The 23,357-nt window shown below is 43.0% G+C and overlaps 1 protein-coding gene across 1 annotated transcript in view; it reads left to right on the top strand.

The window, feature by feature from the left end:
• LOC131558099 (sucrase-isomaltase, intestinal-like) overlaps nt 1–23,357 on the top strand; it is a 60,398-nt gene that overhangs the window by 11,590 nt on the left and 25,451 nt on the right. The window contains exons 5-12 of the mRNA XM_058805706.1: nt 1,888–2,056; nt 2,664–2,760; nt 3,790–3,902; nt 12,598–12,723; nt 13,707–13,838; nt 19,794–19,907; nt 20,018–20,134; nt 20,216–20,300. Coding sequence (XP_058661689.1) covers nt 1,888–2,056; nt 2,664–2,760; nt 3,790–3,902; nt 12,598–12,723; nt 13,707–13,838; nt 19,794–19,907; nt 20,018–20,134; nt 20,216–20,300 — 953 coding nt within the window. The remainder of the gene's footprint in view (nt 1–1,887; nt 2,057–2,663; nt 2,761–3,789; nt 3,903–12,597; nt 12,724–13,706; nt 13,839–19,793; nt 19,908–20,017; nt 20,135–20,215; nt 20,301–23,357) is intronic.

Here is a 23,357-nt window from a genome sequence, read left to right as displayed (position 1 = left end):
GGTAGAGTTGCCTGAAGGAATGCATGAGTCAGAAACCAGTTTCTCTACAGCATGCAAAGATATGGTGGGGCAGAAGGCTTGTTCCTAGGGCTGTCATTTGCACCACCCCAGTGACCCTCCTGACCAGGAAGGGGACTTGCTGAGCTGCAGTAATACTTTAATGAAGTTATACTTTAATGCCATGGTAACACTAAGAGTTCTCATGACAGGAAATGTCCATGCCATAATGTGGGTGCCACAAATATACAAAGCCTCATGCCCTCTGAACAGACATCATGGTGAGAGCTCAATGACTTAGGACAGATATTTAAACTTTTCAAAAGCATTTCCCCTCTGGTATAGTTTGAGGTTTTCTTATCCCTCTGGTCTGCTCAGAGCAGTGACCCTTCCTGTCTTGGCACAGAACAGAGCTGTGTGACAGTTTTCCTTTGGGCAGGAATACAGCTCCAGAGCCCATCCCTATTCTTGCACAGCGACTGCTTCTTGCAGAAAGGCCTTTATTTGTGAAAGACTGGATCTAATTCTCAGGGATGTTTTGCATGCACAACCCTCCTAAAAGAAAATAATTTTATTCAGTACTGCATGTAGGTGGAGATGATGGAAAGGAGGGAGGGAGGGGTTCCTGCTGGCAAAAAAACATATCAAGAGTTACATACAAATTCTTACGTCTTCTGCTTGTAAGAAAGGACAAATAGACTTCTAAAAAAACACACACACCCTTTAGTACCTGTGTGTGACTTTGGATGTGTCCAGGAAAGTTTAGGGATAGTTTGTGCCTGAGTTTTGCATGGAGAGGCAAGGTAGTGCCTATCCATGAGCAGCTGTCCTTGCAGCCTCGAGGGGAGAGCCTGCCAGTGTGGTGGGAGCAGTGGTGCCCTCCCAGTCCTCCCAGCAGCAGGGACTTGTCCCTGGGAAGGAGTGCTGGTGGCACAGGGGGCAGGCCACTCACCAGAGTGCTCTCCTCATGAGGGTGGAGCTGCTCCCCACCAACACAGCCCGTCTCCCATTTCTCTGATTTACCAGTCAATTTGATCAACCATTTAATTTTGTCAAAATCATTGACAGAAGAACATTAAAAGGAGAGTTATGCCACTTCTGTGCTCTATGGCTTAGGCTCATTTATTTTAATTAGCTGTAACAAATTCATGGTTAAACAAGGCTCGAGAGGGTGCTATCTAAATGAGCTACTCATGGCATACACATGACCATTAACAAAACACTTCTCCACAGCTTGACTATGTTATCCCCCATCTAACTTGCAGCTCATTATAGCTTTAGAGATAGGAAACAGAATGTAGCAGCTAATTAAAATGTGAGTCTGTGTCCACAGATGATTCAATAGAAATAAATGCATTAAGCTGGTGAGAGAAGCAGGAGAGTCATCACAATAAAAACATCTTGTTCAAGCAGAGTCTAGAGAAAAGTATACCTCTATTTTAGGCACCTGCATGAAGTTGGGGGTATTTGGGTCTTGATACAGCAAAACATTAAAAAAAGCTGATAAAATGTCTGTTGTTCTCATTAAGTATTCTGAACTCCACTGTGTAATTACAATTTTTAGCCTTTCACGTTGGTTGTCATAGAAATAGCATAAGCAACCACTTATTTTGATAATAGATTTATAATCTGTCTTCTGTTGTTTTAGTTGCTCTTTTCAAAAATTATATTGATGCATTCTTTTTGCATAAGTAGATGAGATATCTTCAACCATTGCAAATGAATTTAATGTGTTAGGTTAAGCACTTTAGACACATGCATAGAATTTAATGAATTTTTAATACTGTTATTCTCCAAAATACATAAAAAGTATAAATAGCCAGACATGAACTTAGAATAGTACTTTCCAAAGAGAAACAAACTAATTCTGTCTGGCTCTGTTTGTCACAGGTGGGACAGTCCTCTGGTTGATCTGTTTTTCTCCAACCAGTTCCTTCAGATCACCACCACTGTGCCATCCACTTCTGTGTATGGGTTTGGTGAACACGAGCACCCAACCTTCAAGCACAACATGGACTTTGTTACCTATGGCATGTACGCCAGGGACCAGGCACCAACGGTAATTCATTCTGCAGCACTTTGTCCTAGCCTGTGTCACCAAAAGGAGGTGGCAAACATGGAACGTCACAAGCTTTGCGGGTATCATCAGTTTTAATTAAAGACAAAGCCGTGAATGTTTTGAGGGAACTTTGAAACCTTTTATCAGAAGCTTTCTCACAGTGCAGTTTTCAGGAAAAAGTATATTGTGTGCCAAGATCCTGGTTCAGGAGAGCTTTGCATTTCATGCTTGGATCAATCCCTGTTCATCCAAACAAGCTGGACTCCAGCAGGACTCATCAGATATTTGGCTGAACTGGAGTCAGTGGCTGAGTCTGTTTTAACTAGAAAAGTGATTCTTACTCATGCCATTTTGAAGGATTTAGCAGAGTATCAAAGGTTTAAATGGGAAAGACTAAAAAATTCCATTGTGATAAGGCAGAAAAAAAAAACAACTTTTCAGTCAATTTGACTTCGCACCAATTTAGATGAAAAAATCTCCAACCTTTCAAAATAAGTCTCTAACTATGAATTAATTTATTTCCTTGTCTGTGCATGTGTATCTACCTGACAAAAGCTACGAAAAATAGCAAAGTCAAGTGATAGTTCATGTGTTCTTTATGTTTCAGTCATTTGCCAACCTCTATGGAGTTCACCCTTTCTACATGTGCGTAGAACCCGACGCCAATGCCCACGGTGTTCTCCTTCTGAACTCCAATGCACAAGGTAAAAAGATATAGGAATTCTCTAGATGGACTGTATATAGAAATATGATAGATTAGTAAATATCAAATACTGTTTTACTGACTGCTTTTTAATGTGATACAAACATAAGTGACTGTGTGGCTAACTAAGCTTCCAGGACGAATAGATTTTTTTCAAAGATTTTTCAAATGGATTTCAGTAGAATGAATTTTTAACAAGGAATTTGGACATTTTTAGGCATTTTCAGGGAAAATACATTCTTAACTTTTTAATGAAAATATATGCAAATAGAGGGAAAGAAGAAGGTGGAAGAAATTTCCTCTGAGATTGGCATAACAAAATCAAATCAGTTTAGGTTAATCCTATATTCTGTCTTTGGAGAATAGTTTTGTGTGTTGCCATGGTCACCTTACTGCATTAATGTAGTGGTATAATTTCAGAAAAGGAGAATCTTCACTTAGTCTATAAAATCAGTTTCCCCTGGCAGACGATGGCTTTCAATAAGATTAAAATAGCATAGAGCAACCCTAAACACAAACTTGTTGATCCTTTGTATAAATACGAAATGGAGACAAATGGATCTATGCAATTTACTCTGTGTGGGTTTCTGTGATATATTGCTGCACCATGCCAATCTGAAAGCAGAGATTGCAGAAACACTGGGCCTGCCTACCTTCAGGCTCTGTTTGCTCATCCAGTCATACCCACAAGGTGCACAGAAGTGCCCAGGGTGCACAGCTAGGATGGATGGAATAGGAGAGAATATTTCAGTTGGAATGGACATGAAACATACTTGTAGTACAACTGCCTGAACACTTCAAGGCTGACCAAAAGCTAAACCTGTTGTTAAGGCATTGTCTAAATGATCTTATACACTGACAGGCTCAAGGCATCAACAACATCTGTAGGAAGCCTGTTCCAGCATTTGCCCATACTCAGTAAAGAAATGCCTCCTGATGCTGAGTCTCAACCTCCCCTGATGCATTCTTGACCTATTCCCATGTATAGTGCAGAGTTGGTTTGTGCTGAGGGCCTTTTTTTCCCTTTTAGATGTTACTCTGTCTCCAAACCCATCTTTGACTTTCCGCACTATTGGAGGGATCCTCGACTTCTATCTCTTCATGGGACCAACTCCTGAGAACGTGGTTCAGCAGTACACTGAGGTCAGTAGAAAAGTGCTCCTGGCTCATGGAGCAGTGCCTTGTGACACAGTCCTGTCAGTATCTGGTAGTATCAGTGGGTAGTGCAGGCAGAGCTCTGTCCTGATCCATTTGTACAAAGCTGCAGCTTCAGATCCGAGGGAAAGCTGGCGTGTGCTCGAGCATCTGTGAGCAGTCTGAGTGTCACAGGCAGGCTGGCTGTTCAGTGCACACTCCAGCCTCTCCTGCAATGTGTCAGGACGGGATGCACTAAAGGGATGCAATGATTAGAGAGATATCTGTCTAAGCTTACTCCTCTCTGGGCTGTCACAGTTTTACAGTCTTTGCTGTATGACATGACTGCATTTTGATGCTGCAGGCCAAGAAAACAAACTAGGCATAGCACAGATGGGAATGTTTGGGAGCTTTACATATGCTGGATTTCAGAGATATTGAATGGACTTTGAAGTCTTCAAGCCTTTATTTGCCAGTGGAATTGCTTGCTGATTTTGGAGCCATCAGGCTGGTTTTCACTAATGAAAACCCATATAATTGCATTGGAAAGGATGGATGTATAAAGCTGCATTTACTGCTGTCTCACAGAGTCTAACTACTTGCTATCCAATTGCCCAATGTTTTCCAGAGAACTGGGAGTACACATGCCAATGGCTGATTTGGAAGTGTACATGCAATTCTTATTTAGTGAGGAGTGTGCAGAAAAAAGTAGCAGATAATATGTTTTTTCCTGGACACCAAATGAGGCTTCAACTGGGCCTTTCTACAGAAAATTGTCACCTCAGATGCAAGCTTTGTATGTAAAAAATCAGTGTCAAACCTATAGAGTGTGGGGCAAAGCTGGAGTAAGCATGTTACTGTAAGAAGGGAGGTCACTATGCAGACTCTGAGGATTAGGCTGCAATTAGCCTTCCCTGAGGAAGGTTGACCAGGGTAGGGCATCCCAGAGCCAGGCACTCAGAGCTCACAGCAAGATGTGTGTGTGTTCTGCCTTTTCCTGTGCCACCCCTCAAAGGGGCCTGAGCTCTGATCTCTAGCAAACATTTTGTCTTTCTTGGCTTTTTAAAGCCTCCATATCCTATGCTTGTCTTCTTTCAAAGTGCCCAAATATGGGAACAGAAATACTGTGGTTTAGAGCAAGGCAAAAAGAGAATTTAATGCCTAAGAGAAGGAAGGCATTTCTGGGTTCTGGTTTTGGTGGAGGAAGGGATAAGACTTGCTCATGCTGCTGTTTTGGGAAGGCTGGAGCTTCTCTGGGGTGGTGAGCTCTGCTAGATCTTCCTTTTCCAAGGAGAGGTTCACATGCTCTCTCCCAGAGAGGTGGGAGGCTGATGGTGCTCCTCCATGTCCCGGAGAAGGAGCAACTGCTCTGCTGCTTGCAGATTTCCAGCTCCCTCTGCACATCATCCCCTCCCTTTGTCTGTCATGGTTTAACCCCAGCTGGCAGCTCAGCCCCACACAGCCACTCGCTCACGCCCCCCCAGTGCCGTGGGGGAGAGAATCCAAAGGGTAAAAGTGAGAAAATTCGTGGGTTGAGATAAAGACATTTTAATGGGTAAAGCAAAACTGTGCACACAAGCAAAGCAAAACAAAGAATTCATTCACCAGTTCCCAGCAGGAGGGTGTTGAGACACCCCCAGGAATCGGGGGAATGGCTGAACATGTGACTCTTACTGGGAAAGACAAATGCCATCACTCTGAATATCCAGCTCCCCCTTCCTCTTCCCCCAGATTTATGTGCTGAGTATGAAGCCATTTGATATGGAATATCCCTTGGGTCAGCTGGGCTCCTGGATGTGTCTCCTCCCAGTTCCTTGTGTAGCCCCAGCCTCCTCACTGGTGGTGTGGAGTGAGGGGCAGAGAAGGCCTTCACTCTTTGTAAGCACTGCTCAGCAAAATCAAATATATCCCTGAATTATCATCACTATTTTCAGCACAAATCCAAAACACAGCCCATTGCAGTTACTATAAAGAAAATTAACTATATCCCAGCCCAAACCAGCACACACTATCTCTGATGCCACTGCCACAGACCAGCAAGCAAGCTGGGATTTTAACTTACATGTGGGTAATAAAAACCAGGGTGGGAAAAGGGGGGAAAAAGTAAAGCAACTCTCCAGGCTTGAGCTTTGATCCCCATTTCAAGGCAGCAGTACGATGGAAATTAGAGCCACGCCTGTTCCTTTTCAAAGTCTTTTACTGGTGTTTGAAGGGAGCATTTCTGTGGCTTAGCAGGTGGTCAGCATCTGAAAATAAAATGAGAGAGTTCTCACTCTCCAGCTCATGGGTAGTGGCAGCTCACTTTCCACCCCTGTCTCTGGAAATGGAGCTGGAGCAAAGAAAACAGGGTAAAGGAGAGCAGTGGGCGTCTCCTAATGAGACATGTCACATGCCAGGACAAAAAAATCCTGTTCTGTATTCTCTGAGCTTGTGCTTCACTCTCTAGGGAATCTTAAAGAATGCATGTTAGTAATTTGAATGTGAAATAATAACTTCTTCAGTAAACATCCTGAAATTCCAAGGTCAAAAAAGTTACAATTACCATATTATTAGTCTCTAGGGTAATAATTTGGCTTTTATGTACAAGATATGTGGGAAGGTGAAGGAGACAGAAAAGACTTTATTTTTCAATTGTCTTTTCTGTCACACTGAGAGGATTTTCCCTGTGCAGTCATTGCCATGCTGTAGGGAAAGAAAAGGGGTAGAAAGGAGAAGTGTGACTGATGTCTGCAAGGCACTGCTCAGCAGCATGGCTCAGCTCTCTGAGCTGTTTGCATGGGTCTTCTCTGAGAATTGGTGTTTTGGGAGCTCCTGGCTGCTGGGGCCCCTGGTGGGACCAGGCTGCACTGCTGCAGAGCTTCTCTGTGGAACAGCACCTGCCTCCCTCCTGAGCAAGTCTGCCCCAGCCACTGCTTTTTGCGGGGACCCCTCAGTTTATCTCTCTGGGATTGCCCCACTGGTGTGGCAGGGTGGCCAAGTGCCAGCAGGTGCACAGCTGGTGAGAACAAGGGAGATGTTTCCAGAGAAAAGTGCCTTACACCTTTCTCAAATGTTTTGTGCCATTGCCTTTAGTGCCACTTCAGTGTCTGAGCCTCCTCTCTACCCCTGCTATGCTTGTTTCTGTGAGAGGTTTAGGAGCTTAGCTCTGCTCTGGGCTTTCATGTGGCTCCCTCAAACCAGTGAGTTAGGACAGCTTTGTAACAAAGATCTTTATTTGGCCTCTGGAGCATGCAAGATTTCCCCACACACCTCTCCAGGTTGTCACCAGCACCCAGGGTGACCACAGACTCTTGGCCAGAGCTGCTGGGTCCAGGCTATGCCAAGAGCAGGGCTCTTGTCTCTCTGTTTGGTGATCAGGGTTGATTGGAGCTGCTCTGCCAGAGTCACCAGCTTCTCTGCATCCTTGGAGTGAGGACAGGTAACAGCAAAAGCTCTGGTGGCCCTGGATGCCAGCCTGGCCAGGGATAATCTGCTTTAAATGGGCTCCAAGAGTGAGGCAAGGTGTGAGTAGGGAGCAGAGGATGAGTGCTGGTACCTCAGTCCCTCTGCTGGGTGCTGCAGGGAGCAGAGCTGAGCTGTAGGATGCATCCTGCCAGTGGCACTGAGTGCTGCAGCAGTGGCAGCAGCTGTGGGGTCTGTGCTGGGCATGGTCCCTTGGGAAGGAGCAGCCTCCAGCCCAGTTCTTCTGCCCCCTCCTGTCCCTGAGCCCAGCTGTGTGGGGTGTTACTCCTGCCACATCTGAGATTGTCCTGTACAGCTCTCTCTCTATGACAGTGATCACATTTTTCTCCTGCTGCAGAAGAGGTCTGGTGTGCAGAACAGTTATGTAACACAAATCTCACTTTTAATGGCAAGCACCTCCATTTGCAGGAGAGTGAGAAAAAGCAGTAACAAGCTAAAGAGTTCAGGCACTGACCTGAGCCTGGCTGAGGCTCTGCAGTCCCACCTAATACCAGGCCAACATTGCCAAGGCCACTGATGGCCTTTCAGAACAGACCAACAGTGCACAGCACTAGTGTGTGAGCTCCATAACAAGATGCTCAGGAATGTCAGGGTTCAAAAAACAGATATTTAATAGCTCTTGAGTAAAGGCCATGAATTTGTTATTTTATCACAAATTATCCAATAACAAGCTGTAAGTGAGCATACTGTAAGTCTCCTGATTGTTTGGAGAGAAAATTGCTTGTTTGCTTCCTCCTTACAGAAGTGTGGGCTAGTTACAGGTGTGAGGGACCTCAGAGGTCTCTAGTCCACTCTCCTGTTGGAGAGGTAACATGGGGAACCTGCTTGTGCATAGATCTTATCACAGATGATTCAGTGAGAGTCTTGCAGCTGAATTCCCCAAGATGGAATAAACAACTGATAATTGTTTTGTGCAGAAAAAAAACCCCAATATTTGAAGACCTTGGCATTGAAAATCCTTAATTTTTTTATATTCCTGAGGTTGTGAACATCTTCTTTATGGTTCAGCAGCTGCAGGGCCTTTCTTTTTGCTCTCCTAAATCAAAGCTTAGCTTCTGTTAACAGAGTTTGAGTGAAGGTTGCCCTCTAACTGACTGGGTGCCCACAGCACTCAGCTGCTTGCCTTAGTCATAGCAGATGAGCTGGATACAGATATGTGGGCCATGGGAGCACCTGTGGAATTTAGCCATTGTGAATTTAGCCATACAGCTAAACCCAGTGCATTAGCCCACTTGGGTTTTACAGTTTCCTCCTATAACTCCTCTTTGAAGAAAGGGAGTTGAAGCAAATATCAAGCTTCAGAAATCATTTTGTGTGACTAATTAGGGTTTAAGATTAGCAATCTGCATTGCAGGACATGTTTAGCTCCTTTGTGAGCACAGGAAAGAGAACCTCTCTCCAGCCTCTGGGATATAACTCTGGCATAACTCTGCAGCTCTCTCTCTGTCATCAAAGTCTTTGGTCATACTGTTAACAGAATAGGATCCTGATTTACTCTATAGAATTTATAACCTAGTACATATCATTGATGCTTATATTAATAACGTTATTTCTCCAATAATCCAGCACAGGGAAAATGAATACGGGTCACCTGCTCCCTTGACACAGATTTTATCTGTTAGATATACTTGTTTCCACTGAACTTCATTCTTACCACAAAATGCTTCCAGGGTACCTCCTCAATACATCAGCTCTCAGGTGGCTCTGAAAAAAGTGAAAAATTTACACATAATGCTAAGTTATGTAAACATGCAAAAACTAACAGTGAATTTATTAAACACCAGGAGTTATTTAAGAAGCAAGTGCAGGAAGAATTCTGGATCAGAAAATAGGATATTTTGTTTTTACTGGTTCTGCACTACCATATCTTTGTGCTTTTTTCCCCCTTCATTTTGGATACTCCATATGTTTGCTGTTTGTATGTTTTCCTCCCTCAGTTCCCCTGCCATACCCCATCTACCTTTTCTGATTCTATGGGTTTCAGTTTTTCCAAGCAGGCTTTCTCTGGCTGCTGCACTTTCAGATCATTTGTATGCAGAATGCAATCTGTATGAATTAAGTAGATCCTAAATATATATCAAATCCAACTTGAGTCTTCAGGTTTGCAAAATTACATTCCTGCCTCTGCTGATCCATTTGTGAGTGGGTACCATATGTCAGTTACTTTATCAGGAAGCTTCAGGGGGATCCATTAGAGAGAGTCTACAGCATAATTAGAAAAAAGAACATTTGTTTTCCCAGCTGCCCTGTTTTCATCCTTCCTCTTCAAATGTTCTGCTGGTTTCAATTAAGCTCACCATAGATGCACCAGCCTGGTGAACCTGGAGAACTAATTGCTTTAAAAGCTTAATATCTTCCTTGCAAGGTAGATATTTTTCTGTTGGTTCAGCGGTAATGCCAAACTCCTCAAGGGATGCTGTCACAAAATACTGTCTCACTCTGTGGTCCAGAATGACACAGCACCATGCCATAGGGGTGAGCAGGTGAACCCCAGCAAACCCCAGTGCTGGGGACATGCCCTTTTGGAAGGGCTCTGACTGACACACCAGTGGCCACAGCTCCACCTCCAGCCCCCCTGCTCTCCACCTGCATGCTTGATAGGACATGGGGAAGAAGCCAATCCCCATCCAACTCTTGAAATGCATTGGCAATGTCCCAGGCTGTCCTCCCCAGGCAGGAGTGACCTGGGGTGTCACAGGACCCAGGGCAGAGCTGCTCAGCAGCTCCCACAGCCTCTGCCCAGGCTGGTTCCCCCTGTCCCATTTCCCAGCCTGCTTGGAAAGAGGCACAGATGCCATGCAGACATCCTGCCAGGGCACAGGGCTCTGCATTGAGCTGCAGGATTAATATTTATCAGCCAGTTTTCCCTATTTCTCTTGTCCAAGATGAGAAACCTGTGCACAAAGCATTTTATTTCATTAGGGAGGTCTTTTGTTTTGGTCTGTTTTTTTAACCTTGTTTGTAGAGGTCATTCTCTGCTTCCAGTAGAGAAAGCAAGGGCAAAATATGCATCTGCTTTAGGAGCACAAAATGGTGGGTTCACAAAGCTCATCCTGCAGCCTTTTCTGATCTAAAACAAGCTCTGCTGCCTTCTCAGATGAATTTATCCTTAACATGGTGAGTGTGGATGTGCTAGAGAGGAAGACTTCTTGCCCTGAGGTTGGCCATGCTGTGTTGTACACCTTGGTGCTGGCTTACAAGGTGTCTGGGAGATTGTCCTGAGCCATCACACCCCATTCAGCTCTCCATGGAAAACCCCAGCAGAGCTTGAAAGATGGTCTGGGTGATCAGATGTGTCCAAAAAAAAACCTGGTGACATGTGCAAGGAGATGGGACAGCTCCAGGGTGGTTATGGCATGTCTGCCCATTGGCCTCCCCCTACATGGTAGCACCACCTTTGTCTGTTCAGGGCCTGCCCTGGTGAGGGCACAGCAGTGTGCAGTGGAGGCTGAGTGCCTCTGTGCAGGAGCACACTGCTGAGAGCTGCTCTCACTTCTCCTGAATACCCCAGCCCCAGCTGAATTGGAGGAGAAGAAGTGTTGAGGAGGATCAGGAAAGCTAAGTCTGGTGGGACAGGACAAGCAGCAGGTGTATGGGCAACTGTGCTGATCAGCTGGTGTCCCTCCTGGAGACACTCAAAGCATTAACCTCACCACTGGTTATGGCCTCCTTATGTTTCTGCTTATGTGAAACAGCAGCACCCCAATCAGTGAAAGCACACTGTAGCCAAATCTGTAATGTTTGGCTGTGTGTTCCCAAGCATTTCTTGTTTGGAAGCAATTTACCCTGTGTGTTTACCAGCTCAGGGGCATTAAAAGCATCCTCAGCTTTTCTCTGCCTCTCTCCCACATGTGGTTTTCTGTCTGATGCACTTTGTTCATCTGTGTACTGATGCTCTAGCTTGTGATGTATTTTAGAGCAATTTCAAGCTCAGCCTTGCTTTCCCAGGTCATACTTCCTAGAGAAAATCCCATAGGAAAGTGTGCCTTCATGCAATGCATCTCCAGAGAGCTTAGCAGTGCAATAGATACAGACTGCCAGAAGTGCCTTGTTTTATTTATTTGAAGTAGATGGGGTTTAGCTGCCAATATGCAAGTTTTGTTGTTTTTCACTTTTCAGCATAATTACTTAACTATGGAGATCCACAAGGAAATAAGGGAGGGGCCATTATTTAGCCAAAGGGGGCCCATAGCTGCAGCTGATTAATAAGTCATGGCTGCTTTCTAGCTACTAGATTTTCATGTATTGCCTGCATAGGTGTTAGAAATACAAATCAAAGGTTAGATTCATTGGATTTAACTGAAGTAAGGATTTCAGGAGATGTGCCCCAGAAAACACTGGTGTGTACTAATGAGACAAAGCCAGACTTCAGCTTATTTGTACAACAGACACATTGTAATTGCCCACTGCTCATCCCAGGTTACCACAGCAGCGCTCACCGGGGGAAGCAGAGTAGGATGCCTTGCTTCCCTGTGCTCTCAATTGAGTTTCCTCATGCCATTTACAGATGGATTACATTCAGACAGTGGAAATCAAATATTTATAAATCATATTTAACTCATTACCTTGTGTTTCAGTTGAGAATTTCAGGACCAAACAGTAAGTCTGGCCTTGAAGAGGATTGTCAGTGCCTGGCAACACAAGGATGTGGGCCAGCAATAACAGTAGTCAGCCATAAGTGACTGAGTTTCATCAGATTGGTGTGTAAATATGATTAAAAAATCAGAGAGTGCAAATAAAGATCAGACTCTTGATAAGTTAGTTCAGCTGGATGTGGCAAGAGGAGTTTGCAAAACTTATGTTGCTGTGTGTGGTTGGAGATTTGCCTTCTGTTGGCCAAGGAGTTTGTGGACTTGTTGTGGATCAGGTGGCATGAGGCTCCACACTGGATTTCTGCTGGCATGTGCCATGTAAGTGAGGACACATGCTGCTGTGCAGAGGCTGAGACCACGTTTGGCATTAGCCTGGCTTTTATACACCGTACCCTCCACCAGGGTGTCCTTAGAAGTGATGCTCAGTGCTGGTGTTGTTGGAGTCTCTCTGAAGGGCAAGGATCCACCAGGAGAAGTGCCAAGCATGCTGTGCCAAGAGCCACTCAGAGAAAGGAATGGGTATTTAATGGGGGTGTGATGTCTGTGCCTGGCCTTTGTGCTTTCAGTGATCTGGAAGCCTCTCCTGGTGTTTCAGAGTAACTTCTTTCCCTCTCACCCTGGTGTTTCTGTGTTCCTCACTGCTGCTGCAGGCCATTGGACGCCCACACATGCCAGCCTACTGGGCCCTGGGATTCCAGCTCTCCCGCTGGGGCTACAACAGCCTTGATGTTCTGAAGGAAACCGTCGATCGCATGAAGCGCTATGACATCCCATATGTGAGTATGAGTCTCTCACTGTGTGTGCTAACCTTGCACTCTGAAGTGATACAATTATAATGGAGGAAAAGTAATTATCTTACAAAGGGAATTGTAGAATGAAAGGACATTCATAACCTTATGTAGTGGGTTTGCATGTAATATCTTCATAATGCTGAAAAGAACATTTAAAGTGGGCTGTGAACGTGATGTTTAAGTGCTGCTCTTGGCTGCATAGCAGGTGATTTTGGTGTGGATTTGCTGTTACGCAGTATGAGGTGCTAGCATTTCAAAAACAAATAATGGAAAACAAACTTCTGATGCAGATCACTGCAAAATAGTTGCTAGACTAAGGCTTCTACATTTTCTTGTAGTCCACTACTAGGATTACAATTACAGTCTCTTAGGTTTCATTACATTAGTTGCCTTTTAGAAATACTATTGCATGCATTCTGAGTTCTGTATCAGATACGTCAGTTATAGAATCATAGAATACTTGGAGTTGGAGGAGACCATTAAAGGCCATCTGATCCAATACCCCTGCAATGAGCAGGAGCATCTTCATCTAAATCAGGTTGCTTAGATTCCCGTCCAACTTAATATTGAGTGTTTCTAGGGATGGGGCATTCACCATCTACCTGTGCAACCACCTCATTGTAAAAAATTCCTTCCCTATATCTAGTCTGAATCTACCCTCCTTTAGTTTGCAACCACCACCCCTTGTCCTATTGCTACAGCCCTTACAAAAAAGTCTGACTCCAACTTTCTTATAAGCTCCTCTAGGTATTTAAAGGCTTAGGTAAGTTCTCCCTGGAGCCTTCTCTTCTCCAGGCTGAACAGCCCTCTCTGTCTCAGCCTGTCCTCAGAGCAGAGGTGCTCCAGCCCCTCTGATCATTTTTGTGGCCCTCCTCTAGACTTGCTCCAACAGATCCATGTCTTCCCTGTCTGAGAACTCCAGAGCTGGATGAAGTAATAATGTAATTTTTTACTTGAAAAATGTTTAGGATGTCCAACATTATGATATTGACTACATGGAGCGTCGCCTGGACTTCACCTATGATAAAGTGAATTTTGCTGGTCTGCCAGAATTCATAAAGGAGATGAAGAAGAACGGAAAGCACAACATTTTGATTCTGGTAAATTAACATGTTGCTAATTATTTCTCCATTTATAAGAACTATTCCCAGCATAGTTTTCATAGCAGTACCTAGGTGCTAACACAGTGTAGTAGATTTTCCATTTTCTCATGTGTTGAGAAGAGCTGAAGAAAAAGTTCTCACAGATTTAATTTTTAGAAATGCTGTCTTTATTTGATATCTCTCTATCAGTATCATCTCTATACCAAAACATTAATTCTATGTCACTTTTTCCCCACTGAGTTATGGGAAATTTTGCCTCTGAGTTGTCATTACTTTCATATAATTCTTTCCCTGAAATGAACAAATTATTTTAATGCATATACAAAAATTGCTGAATAGTGGAAAAAATTCTATTCCTAATCACTCTGGAATATACTAACTACAATTCATGTTTCTTTTACTTACTTTTTATCTATATTAATGTGAGAGATGATTACTTATCTGCAAATTTGCGGAAAATGTTGAACCTCTAACCAAAATTGGCATATGGACAAATGAATTAATTTGGATACAAGTGAAAATTGGAGTTTTCCATCTTCCCCAGTAAATTTTTCCAACAAAATTTGCTGTTTCCCTCCAGCACTTCCCTGTACATGTCCTTCTGCCAAAATGACTCTGTCACAATAGCTAAGTGAGCACCAATGGTGGCAAGGAAACTGGAGACCAATTTAATCGAAATTTAAGTAAAGGTGAAAATAAATTAGGAAATCAAATAAAATCCATTGATAAATTCACAAGATCTTGCTCTCCATTGTCCCCCAGCAGCTTAGCAGTAGGAGGGCTGCATTCCCCAGAGCAGGATGCAGTTTGTTCTCCATAACCACTGGGGGCAGGATAAGAGGAAAAGCATTTTGACCTGCAGCAGGACAGATTCAGGGCAAACGTCAGGGTAAAGCTGCCTGTCAGCAAGGTGAGCTGAGCCACAGACAGCTGCTGGGGCCAGGGTCCCTCCCCAGCTGGGTGCTGTGAGCAGAGCCAGCAGATGGATCAGGCATGGCTGAGCTGACCTGCAGCCACAGGGTGAGGAGAGGGAGACAATTCCACAGGGCTCCCCTCAGCACTTTTTGCTGTAACTGTAGATTTGAAATCTGTTTTCTACCTAAGTGGTGAGTTTATATCTTTCATTTGGGTACTATGTTCATTTGGGTACTACTTATTTGTCTTTACCTCCAACTGCCAGTCCCTCACCCTTATATTTTCTTTCTTGATAGACTGATTGAAATAAGTGTATTCTCCCTCAGCCTTTCTCTGCTAGGCTAAACAAACACACTTACCTGCAATTATATTGATGGCTCATGGTTTTAAGGAGACCAGGATTCAGTTAATCCAACTGAATCATGGTGGACAGGTCCACTTGTTTGGACCCTAAGTCAAACCAGTCCTGTTAAAATAAGGGCCAAGTTCCTCTTCTTGCCCTGGAGGTCCTGTCAAAGGCTTGTGGAGAGAGAGACTGAACAGCAGAGTCCTGAATTGTGATACAGTTGCTCTTTCACAGATACACTTGCTGGTGTATCTGGAGTCAAGATAAGCAAGAGCTACTGCAGTTTTCTCATCTAAAAATCACATTATCTTGTTAAATAGATAGATAAAGGCAGAAGTGCCTCCTTCCTGTCCTTATTTTTTTTCTCGTAGTTTGTTTTGAAGTTTAAAACATGATTGAGGAGGATGGATTAGTCAACTCCACAGATAGCTATACCAGTGTTTTCTTTTTAATTAAGACTTTTCTGATAGTTTCTTTAAACATACCTTTTATTATTTGCCTAATCTTTGCTTCGGTATACTATAATTTCATTTACTACTAGGACTCTCAAACAAAACCACGCAGCCCAAGTGATCAATTTCATATTGATAATGGAAACAGCAGTATGCATCCAGTGAATGCTGCTTGCATTCAGCAGTATGCATCCAGTGAATGCTGCTTGCATTCAGCAGTATGCATCCAGTGAATGCTGCTTGCAGTCAGCAGTGTGCACACAGTGAATGCTGCTTGCATTCAGCAGTGTGCAGACAGTGAATGCTGCTTGCAGTCAGCAGTCTCCATACAGTGAATGCTGCTTGCATACAGCAGTGTGCACACAGTGAATGCTGCTTGCATTCAGCAGTGTGCACACAGTGAATGCTGCTTGCATTCAGCAGTGTGCACACAGTGAATGCTGCTTGCATTCAGCAGTGTGCACACAGTGAATGCTGCTTGCATTCAGCAGTATGCATACAGTGAATGCTGCTTGCTAGGCATTTGTCCCTAAAGATGCCTTCCCCTGAAGGTTCCATTCTGAGAAGCTCGGGGGTGCAGCAGTGAAATCAGTTTTCATCAGTGAAGGTTCAAGGCACAGCGTTTAAATAGTAACAGATTACTAAGTCACTTTGATGGAGAGAAAGTTTAAGACAAAAATAGACCCAAATTAAATGGATACATCATTGTAAATAACCAAGCAGTAGTGAGCACATGTGCTGTCAGGACTGATTGCTCTCTCTAACTGTTAGGCAGTTTAGGTTCTCTGTAACCTCAATACTGCTCTAAAAATTATCTAATCTCTTAGAGCTGTAACATTAAATACCACATGCCTATTTATTGGTTTATCTCAAAATAGCTTGCAAAACATTAATATAGGAGCAAAATACCAGGAGTTTGGGGTACCTCTTCCTATGCACTCTTGCCTTTCAGTAAATACATGGTAGTCTTTGTCATCAGTGTTGGGATGTCTCCAGTTCTTTTGCACTTGCTGGTGGGTATGAAGCTACAGGCAAGCAGTCATGGTTTAGTTATCCATTTTCTTCTCCCTTATGAGTTTGACTTCAGCAACATTTTTAAAGCCCTCTCAGTTTCTCAGATGTCACATTTTGCAGCAGTGAAGGGAGGTGTTGTATCAATTCAGCTGTGAGACAGATACAAGGAACATAGCATCTCTTAATTCATGCAATGAGCTAATGGGAATCCAGATAGAAATTCTTTCTTTCATCCTTCCACTAACCTGTAACCGAGGCCTGTCCTCTGCTCTAGTTCTTTAGCCAAGCTTGTGGAAAAAGAGCAAAAGCTGAGCCAGTCTGTCCTTCATTGTTTAAAAGTTAACGAGAAGTATAGGTTGCACTGGTACTGAAGTTTTCTATTTTCACTTTATTATAGTTGCTGATATCTCTGTCAAAATCTGTCTGTTAGCATTCTTTAGTGATGTAAAGTATTCCCCTAAGTTGAGCTGGGAGCTGGAGCAGTGTGAAGGGTTTCATTCCCAAGTCACAGTGGGTGCAATCAAGGCAAGTGTAATCCAGTTGGATACTGAAAAAACAATTTTCTATTTAGATTCCCTTTGGGTAGTGACAGGAATTGGTGAGTTCTCCAAATATAGCAGATTGTTGCCTCCCTCATGATGATTTCAGGAAATGGGCTCTGACAGCCAGTTAGTGTCATGGAAAACCTCTAGTAAATGGATTTAGGGAATGGGTTCCATCTATCATCTCAAGACCACTTTGGTCATAAGCAAAGCATATATCTGACAGCCAGCAGAACTGACACTGGCAGCCTGCCTGAGGATGGGACCCTGATCTCAGCTGTGCCACCATCATGTGCTTGCTGGTGCCGCACCAGCAGGAGGTCTGCTCCCCATGATTGCACCTGGTGCTGAGAGCCCTCTGTGACTATGGTCCCCTTTGGAGTAGCCTGGCTCCATTACTGGAGCCTTTAATGTAGCCCTTCAGCTCTCCTCTCTCCTAATCTCTTTCAGAGGCCACCTCTATTTAGGGGAAATTGTGACTTTGCATGTCAGCACCTGGTCATCATCATTGCAATAAATAATTGTGCATGTTTCAGCTGTGTCAGAACAAATATATTCTTTAGAAACAAAGATGTTCTAAAGTAACAATGAGTACATTGAAAAATTATGAACATTTTTACTAAAGAGCATCTTTAATGAAAGACCTTGTATACTGTCTATTAAGTCATACTAAAACAGAAACAGTTAAGAATGACATAAGTGACTAAATACTTAAAAAGTCAAGAGCAACATGCTCATGATTCAAAATAATGCTCGATGTCTTTAACATTTTAAGTCCAATTGTGTGAGCTATAGAGACAAAAATTTCCAGAGATGAGTTTTTGTGGATGTGCATAAAAATATATTTGGAGTGGGGCTGCAGGTGGAAGTGCATCAGTCTGGGTACATGCTGGGGGCTCACAGGTCTTCAGGCAGTCAGCTGGAGTTAAGGATGCTCAGCACTTCTTCCCCTAAATGCTAAAACAATGAGTGAAGACTTAACAGGCATGAAACTCCTTCCCCACAAACTAACCTTGCAGGCATGGAGAGCTTTTGTTTTCTTTAGGGCAATACTAAACCTGCATAATATATTAGATTTATGCTCTGGAACAACCTTTCAGCTGAAGGAAACCATAAGTTTGCATTAGGAGTAGCTAATTAAGCTGACTTCTTCTAGCCTTCGTGTCCCTTGAGAGACATCTTTACCACAATTATAAGATAATTATTGCAGACGGACCGTTTTCTCTTTTGCAAAGTTGGACTATTGAACAAGTTAAAAATGTAATGGACACTTATGGTCCTTATGGAGGAGACACCAGAGCTAGATAAAGTTAAACAAAATTTTGGGCTTAAAGTAGGGATTTAGCTGTACCTTTTGTTGTTGAGGCATGGAGAATATACTTTCCTCACCAGGGCTATGCTTATCAGAGGGCTCACAAGTAAATCAGGCAATTAATTAATGTATTTAAATTAGATTTAAAACAAGCCTTTAAAGCAACTTACCATTTGGGGTCTGATACTTTTTTCTTTTTAAGACATTTATTAGTTAGATTTCTATCACATTTTGATTCAAGTTCACTTAAATTATTGCAGCAGCTACAACTGAGTGGAAGAATTGTTTCAATGATGTTTTTCTCCATTGTGTTTCATAACTGAAAGGTTTTGCCTAGAGCAGAACCTGAGAAAGTAAGATTTTCTAAGGAGAAAGTAAAGAATTCCCTACTAAAATGGCTGCAGTCTTTATGTGTTCTAAAAACCACAAAGCAGAGAGTTGCTTCCAATTAGGGATGTATTGCAAAGTGCACTTACCTCCTTTTGGTTGCAGCTGAATGCTGGGCAGAGTTGCAAAGTACCTCTTCATTCACTAGCATCTCAAAGTATTCTTAATTTTATTACTTCCAGCATGATGGGTGTGCCTCTATCATCCCCAGGAGCTGATCAGGCTCTCTTTGTACCAGCTTGGTGGCTACTGATGGTCATCCTGAGGGAGAGGAGTTGTTGGTGTCAATATCAGGGGCAGCAGTGGGAGGTGGTGACAACCCCAAGCAGTGGGAAGGGGCAGGAACAAGCTGTGGGGTGTAAAATGCTGTGCTCTTGGTGCCTGGGGACGGCAGAGGTGTAAGGCCCCACAGGCAGGTGTGAATTGGGCTCTCTGCATCAGACTGGCATAACTTGGACATCCTTGTCCAACACTGGTTTGGAATGGAGGGCTAACAGGGCCCTTTTGAGGTTGGATGTGCCCAGCTTCAAGCCCCTTGAAAAGTTTTAGTTATTCCAGCATTGAGCTGTTGGTGCTGAGGCAGCCGGAATACGGATTGCCGTGGACGAAACTCAGAGGTGCTCAAGTGTGGGAATGTCCAGCACAGCACCCAGCCCCAGCAGAGACCTTGGTGCAGGGGGAGTAAAAATCTAGTGCCTGTCTTAAAATAATTTGAACATAGAAAGTCTCATAAAAAATAAATGTGAGGATATTTAGTAATTTCACATTTCTTTTGCCTTACACAAGAAATACTCATGACATATCCTTAATGACTTTTTCTAAATGATTTGCTTTCGACTCCTATTAAATTTTAATGCTGTTTTCTTCCAATATTTTTGCAATCAGCACTAAGAAAACATAACACAAATTTTTATAAAATATAAAATAGAAGATTAATTGTTACCTCTGGGATTTTAATAATGGAAGTGTGATCACTCTTTTCAGGACCCTTTCATAACCAAGGATGAGGAGCCAGGCACTTACAGACCTTATGAACTTGGCCAGGAAATGGGAGTGTGGGTGAACAACTCTGATGGCGTGACTCCTGCTGTTGGGCAGGTGGGTTTTTAAATTTTGTGATGCATTTTGTCTAGTGCTGCTTCAAAACAATAAAGCAGCAGTGCAATAGAAATGGGAAAATAACCAGGATTTACATTTGTAACCCCTAGGCCTGGCCTCCTGGAGACTCTGTGTTTCCTGACTACAGCAACCCCAGGACAGTGGAATGGTGGACCCAGTTGTGTCTGGAGTTCAAGGATGTTCTCGACTACGATGGCATCTGGATTGTATGTCTCATTATATCTGCCCTTCCTTCTTTAAAAAAAAGAAAATGAAGATTTTCATGTGTCTTACTCTCTTTATTAAAGGATATGAATGAACCATCCAATTTCATGAGAGGCCAGATACCCGGATGTGCTGATACTGAAATCAATAACCCTCCTTACACTCCTAGTAAGTATAATTTCATTGCGATAAATAACTTATTAATATTATATTTTTATTCCTATTTTATATTATATTTTAGAATAACATTAATATTGTCATTTCATTGGTGGTTTTTTTTGTTTGTTTCTTTGGTTTTCTTGTTTGTTTTAAACCTGGATAGGCTATATTTTAGGGGAAAAAATAATTCCATTCTCTGATTTTCCATATTTTCCTGCCTGTTCTGTAAGTTCAATTATATATTTGTTCAAGACTCCAGTGGCTCAGCTTTCTTGGAGTATCAAAAACAATCACTTTCCTCTGTCCAAGGTTCTGCCTCATAACAAGACTCGAAAAATTACCTTTCTTGCCATTCTCTGAGCAACTGCTCCACATCAGAAAAAGGGCAAGATACCTATATATGGTAACTCAGCTACAGACTTATGAAGTAACCCTTGCCACTGCTAGTCTCAGAGACGGCCTTCTCACAAGCTATGACAAGGGAGATGGTGCCTTAGTTCAATATATTTCCTTTCTCTTTGGAAAAAAATTTTCACTGTGTTACTAGAAACAGTCTAAAAATGAGTTTTAAAACTTCTAAGACTATGGAAAACTTACCCAGTAGCTGAGTTAATGATATGCTCATTCTTCCCCAGGAGGCCATGAGTACCTATGATTATTGCCAGTGGTGTGGTAGTTAATCCAGCCAACATTTCCCCAGGAAAGCCCAGCTGCCTGAGCAATGTTGATATGCAGTAGGAAGCTGATACATGAGTGTTGGAGTATTGGCAGTGGAGTATTGGAAATGTCCCTTTTTGCCCTTCGGGCTTTTGTACTCTCATGAGAATTCTAAATTTTCTTTATTAAATGGCAATTTTTTTTTTTACTTTGAATATAAGAGAAACATAAGCATAACAAAAACATGACAAAATATTAGAAAGAAATAGTGCATTTTTGAAAGCAGAAGGAAAGCTTTTAATGATGATTTTGGTGTTTGCTCTCTTTGTGGGGTAACCACTTACCACTTAACTCACTTAACCTGTGAGTCTTGACCAAAGCCCAGGAACTGATGAGAATTTCCCCCTTTGCCTTAAATTACCTTCATTTTTTGGTCAGCCTTCAGAGCTGCATGAAAGATGTGAGATACTGGGTAAACTGGCCAAAAGAGCAGAGCTCCCTTTACATCACAAATAGAGGACTTTAGAGTGAGCCCATGCAGCTGAGCCATGCAGCTGCAGCTGAGCTTTGTGAAGATTAGCACTGATGTCTGAGCCACCAGGAGGAGCTTGGGCCTAGAGGCCTGCATGACACGTAAGGACACCAAGAGATACTGAAGACAGGAGTGTTTTGAGCCCAGTTTCTCTGCCTTGACTCATGCACATATGCCCTTGCTTCTGCTTGTGACTGGCAGTGTTAGAATGATATAATGGAATCACAGATGGGTTTGTGTTGGAAGGGACCTTCAAACCCATCTTGTTCCAATCCCCCTAGTGTGGGCAGGGACACCAGACCAGCTTTCTCAAAACCCTATCCATCCTGGCCTTGAACACTTCCAGGCATGGGGCATCCACAGCTTCTCTGCGCAGCCCGTTTCAGTGTTTCACTACCCTCACAGGAAAGAATTTCTTCCTTGTGACTAATATAAGCCTGCTCTCTTTAAACCATTACCCTCTGTCCTATCACTCCATGCCCTTTTAAAAAAAGTCCCTTTCCAGGTTTCTTGTAGGTCCCATTTAGGTACCAGAGGGCTGCTCTAAGGTCTTCCCAGAGACTTCCCTGATATTGCTCTTCATTCTGCAGCCAGGAGCCCTAGGCATGACATCCCAACATGTAGGGAATCTGTTTTAAACCAGTGTTTAAGGGCTTTCTTTTCTATTTCACTTTATGGAATAGGTGCCTGTTTATAGCTGTCCAAGACTTTGACTTATGTAGGTATGAGAGTACCCTAAGCTGTTTAGTCCAGTAAGACATTAGGACCTTCCTGGGGTTAGCAGAGTTTTGGGAGGTCACTATTGTCTTAGGTGATTTCATCTGTGCCAGTCCCAGTCTCAGAACCTCAGGCTTTTTGTCAGTGTCACCTTCAGCCTCTTTATCTAAATTTTATAACCATGATTACGTGGTTTGAACTTCTGCTTAAAGCCAGATGTCCTTCAAATCAATTTTCTATAAAACACTTTATACTGAAGATTAATATGCAATTGTAAAATAATCAGTATTACTGAGGCAGAATACAAAATACTTATAATAGAAAAAAAGCATGAAACTATGATTCATGTGGTAGCATTTTCTCTCCTATCCCACCTTAAATTTATAGGGCTAATAATCAAGAACCACTGGGACATTAAGTGTGACTTTCCTCAGAAACTTAGTGTCTTCTTCAAAGACATATCGGTCAAAGTTACTTGGAAATTGCCTATAAATTATTTCTGATGTAGATCACCGACACTAGAGTCTTTGTGTCTAAAGATCCAAACACAAGGATTGTAGCTGTAGTGGCACAGCAGGGCTGAGAGGCTAATGGGGTTTCAGGTACAGAGACATTTTGATAATGAACTGCAACCATACAGGAAGTGCAATTAGGCAGAGAGATTGCTTGTTCATGGAGAAATATTTACAATAGTGCATGCACCTAATTAAGCATGAAAAAAAAGAATTTTGAGCATTCACTTTCTTTTTTATTTATAGAGAATTTCATAATATTTGCAACTCCATCTCTAAAAATAAACATAACGTTGTCTTGGTTTGAAAAACAGGTGTCTGCTAAGGAAGGCAGGAGCTTCCTTTGGAATGGAAAATGTAAAGCCCTTCTCTTCAAATTGTAATAATTTTGAAATTAAGGGGCTCTCAGGCAAAGATAGCAATAACAGTTCTTTACTAGTATGTATAACAAAGCAAACAAAGAACAGCAGCTACAGCATTAATGATGAACAGAACCCAGAACCCCCTCCCGGCCTTTTGGCCGCGGCACTTTCCTTGTCGGTGCAGTTCCGGGCACGGCCAGCAGGGGCGCTGCTGGCTGCCGGCGGGCAGGGCGGGTGCGGTGACTCCCCCGTGCCTGCAGGGGGCGCTGTGGCGCGGGCTCGGGCA

Source organism: Ammospiza caudacuta, chromosome 5 (assembly GCF_027887145.1).
Source record: "Ammospiza caudacuta isolate bAmmCau1 chromosome 5, bAmmCau1.pri, whole genome shotgun sequence".
Taxonomy (NCBI): domain Eukaryota; kingdom Metazoa; phylum Chordata; class Aves; order Passeriformes; family Passerellidae; genus Ammospiza; species Ammospiza caudacuta.
Note: the sequence above shows the minus strand (reverse complement) of the source record. Positions and strands in the feature narration are given on the sequence as shown.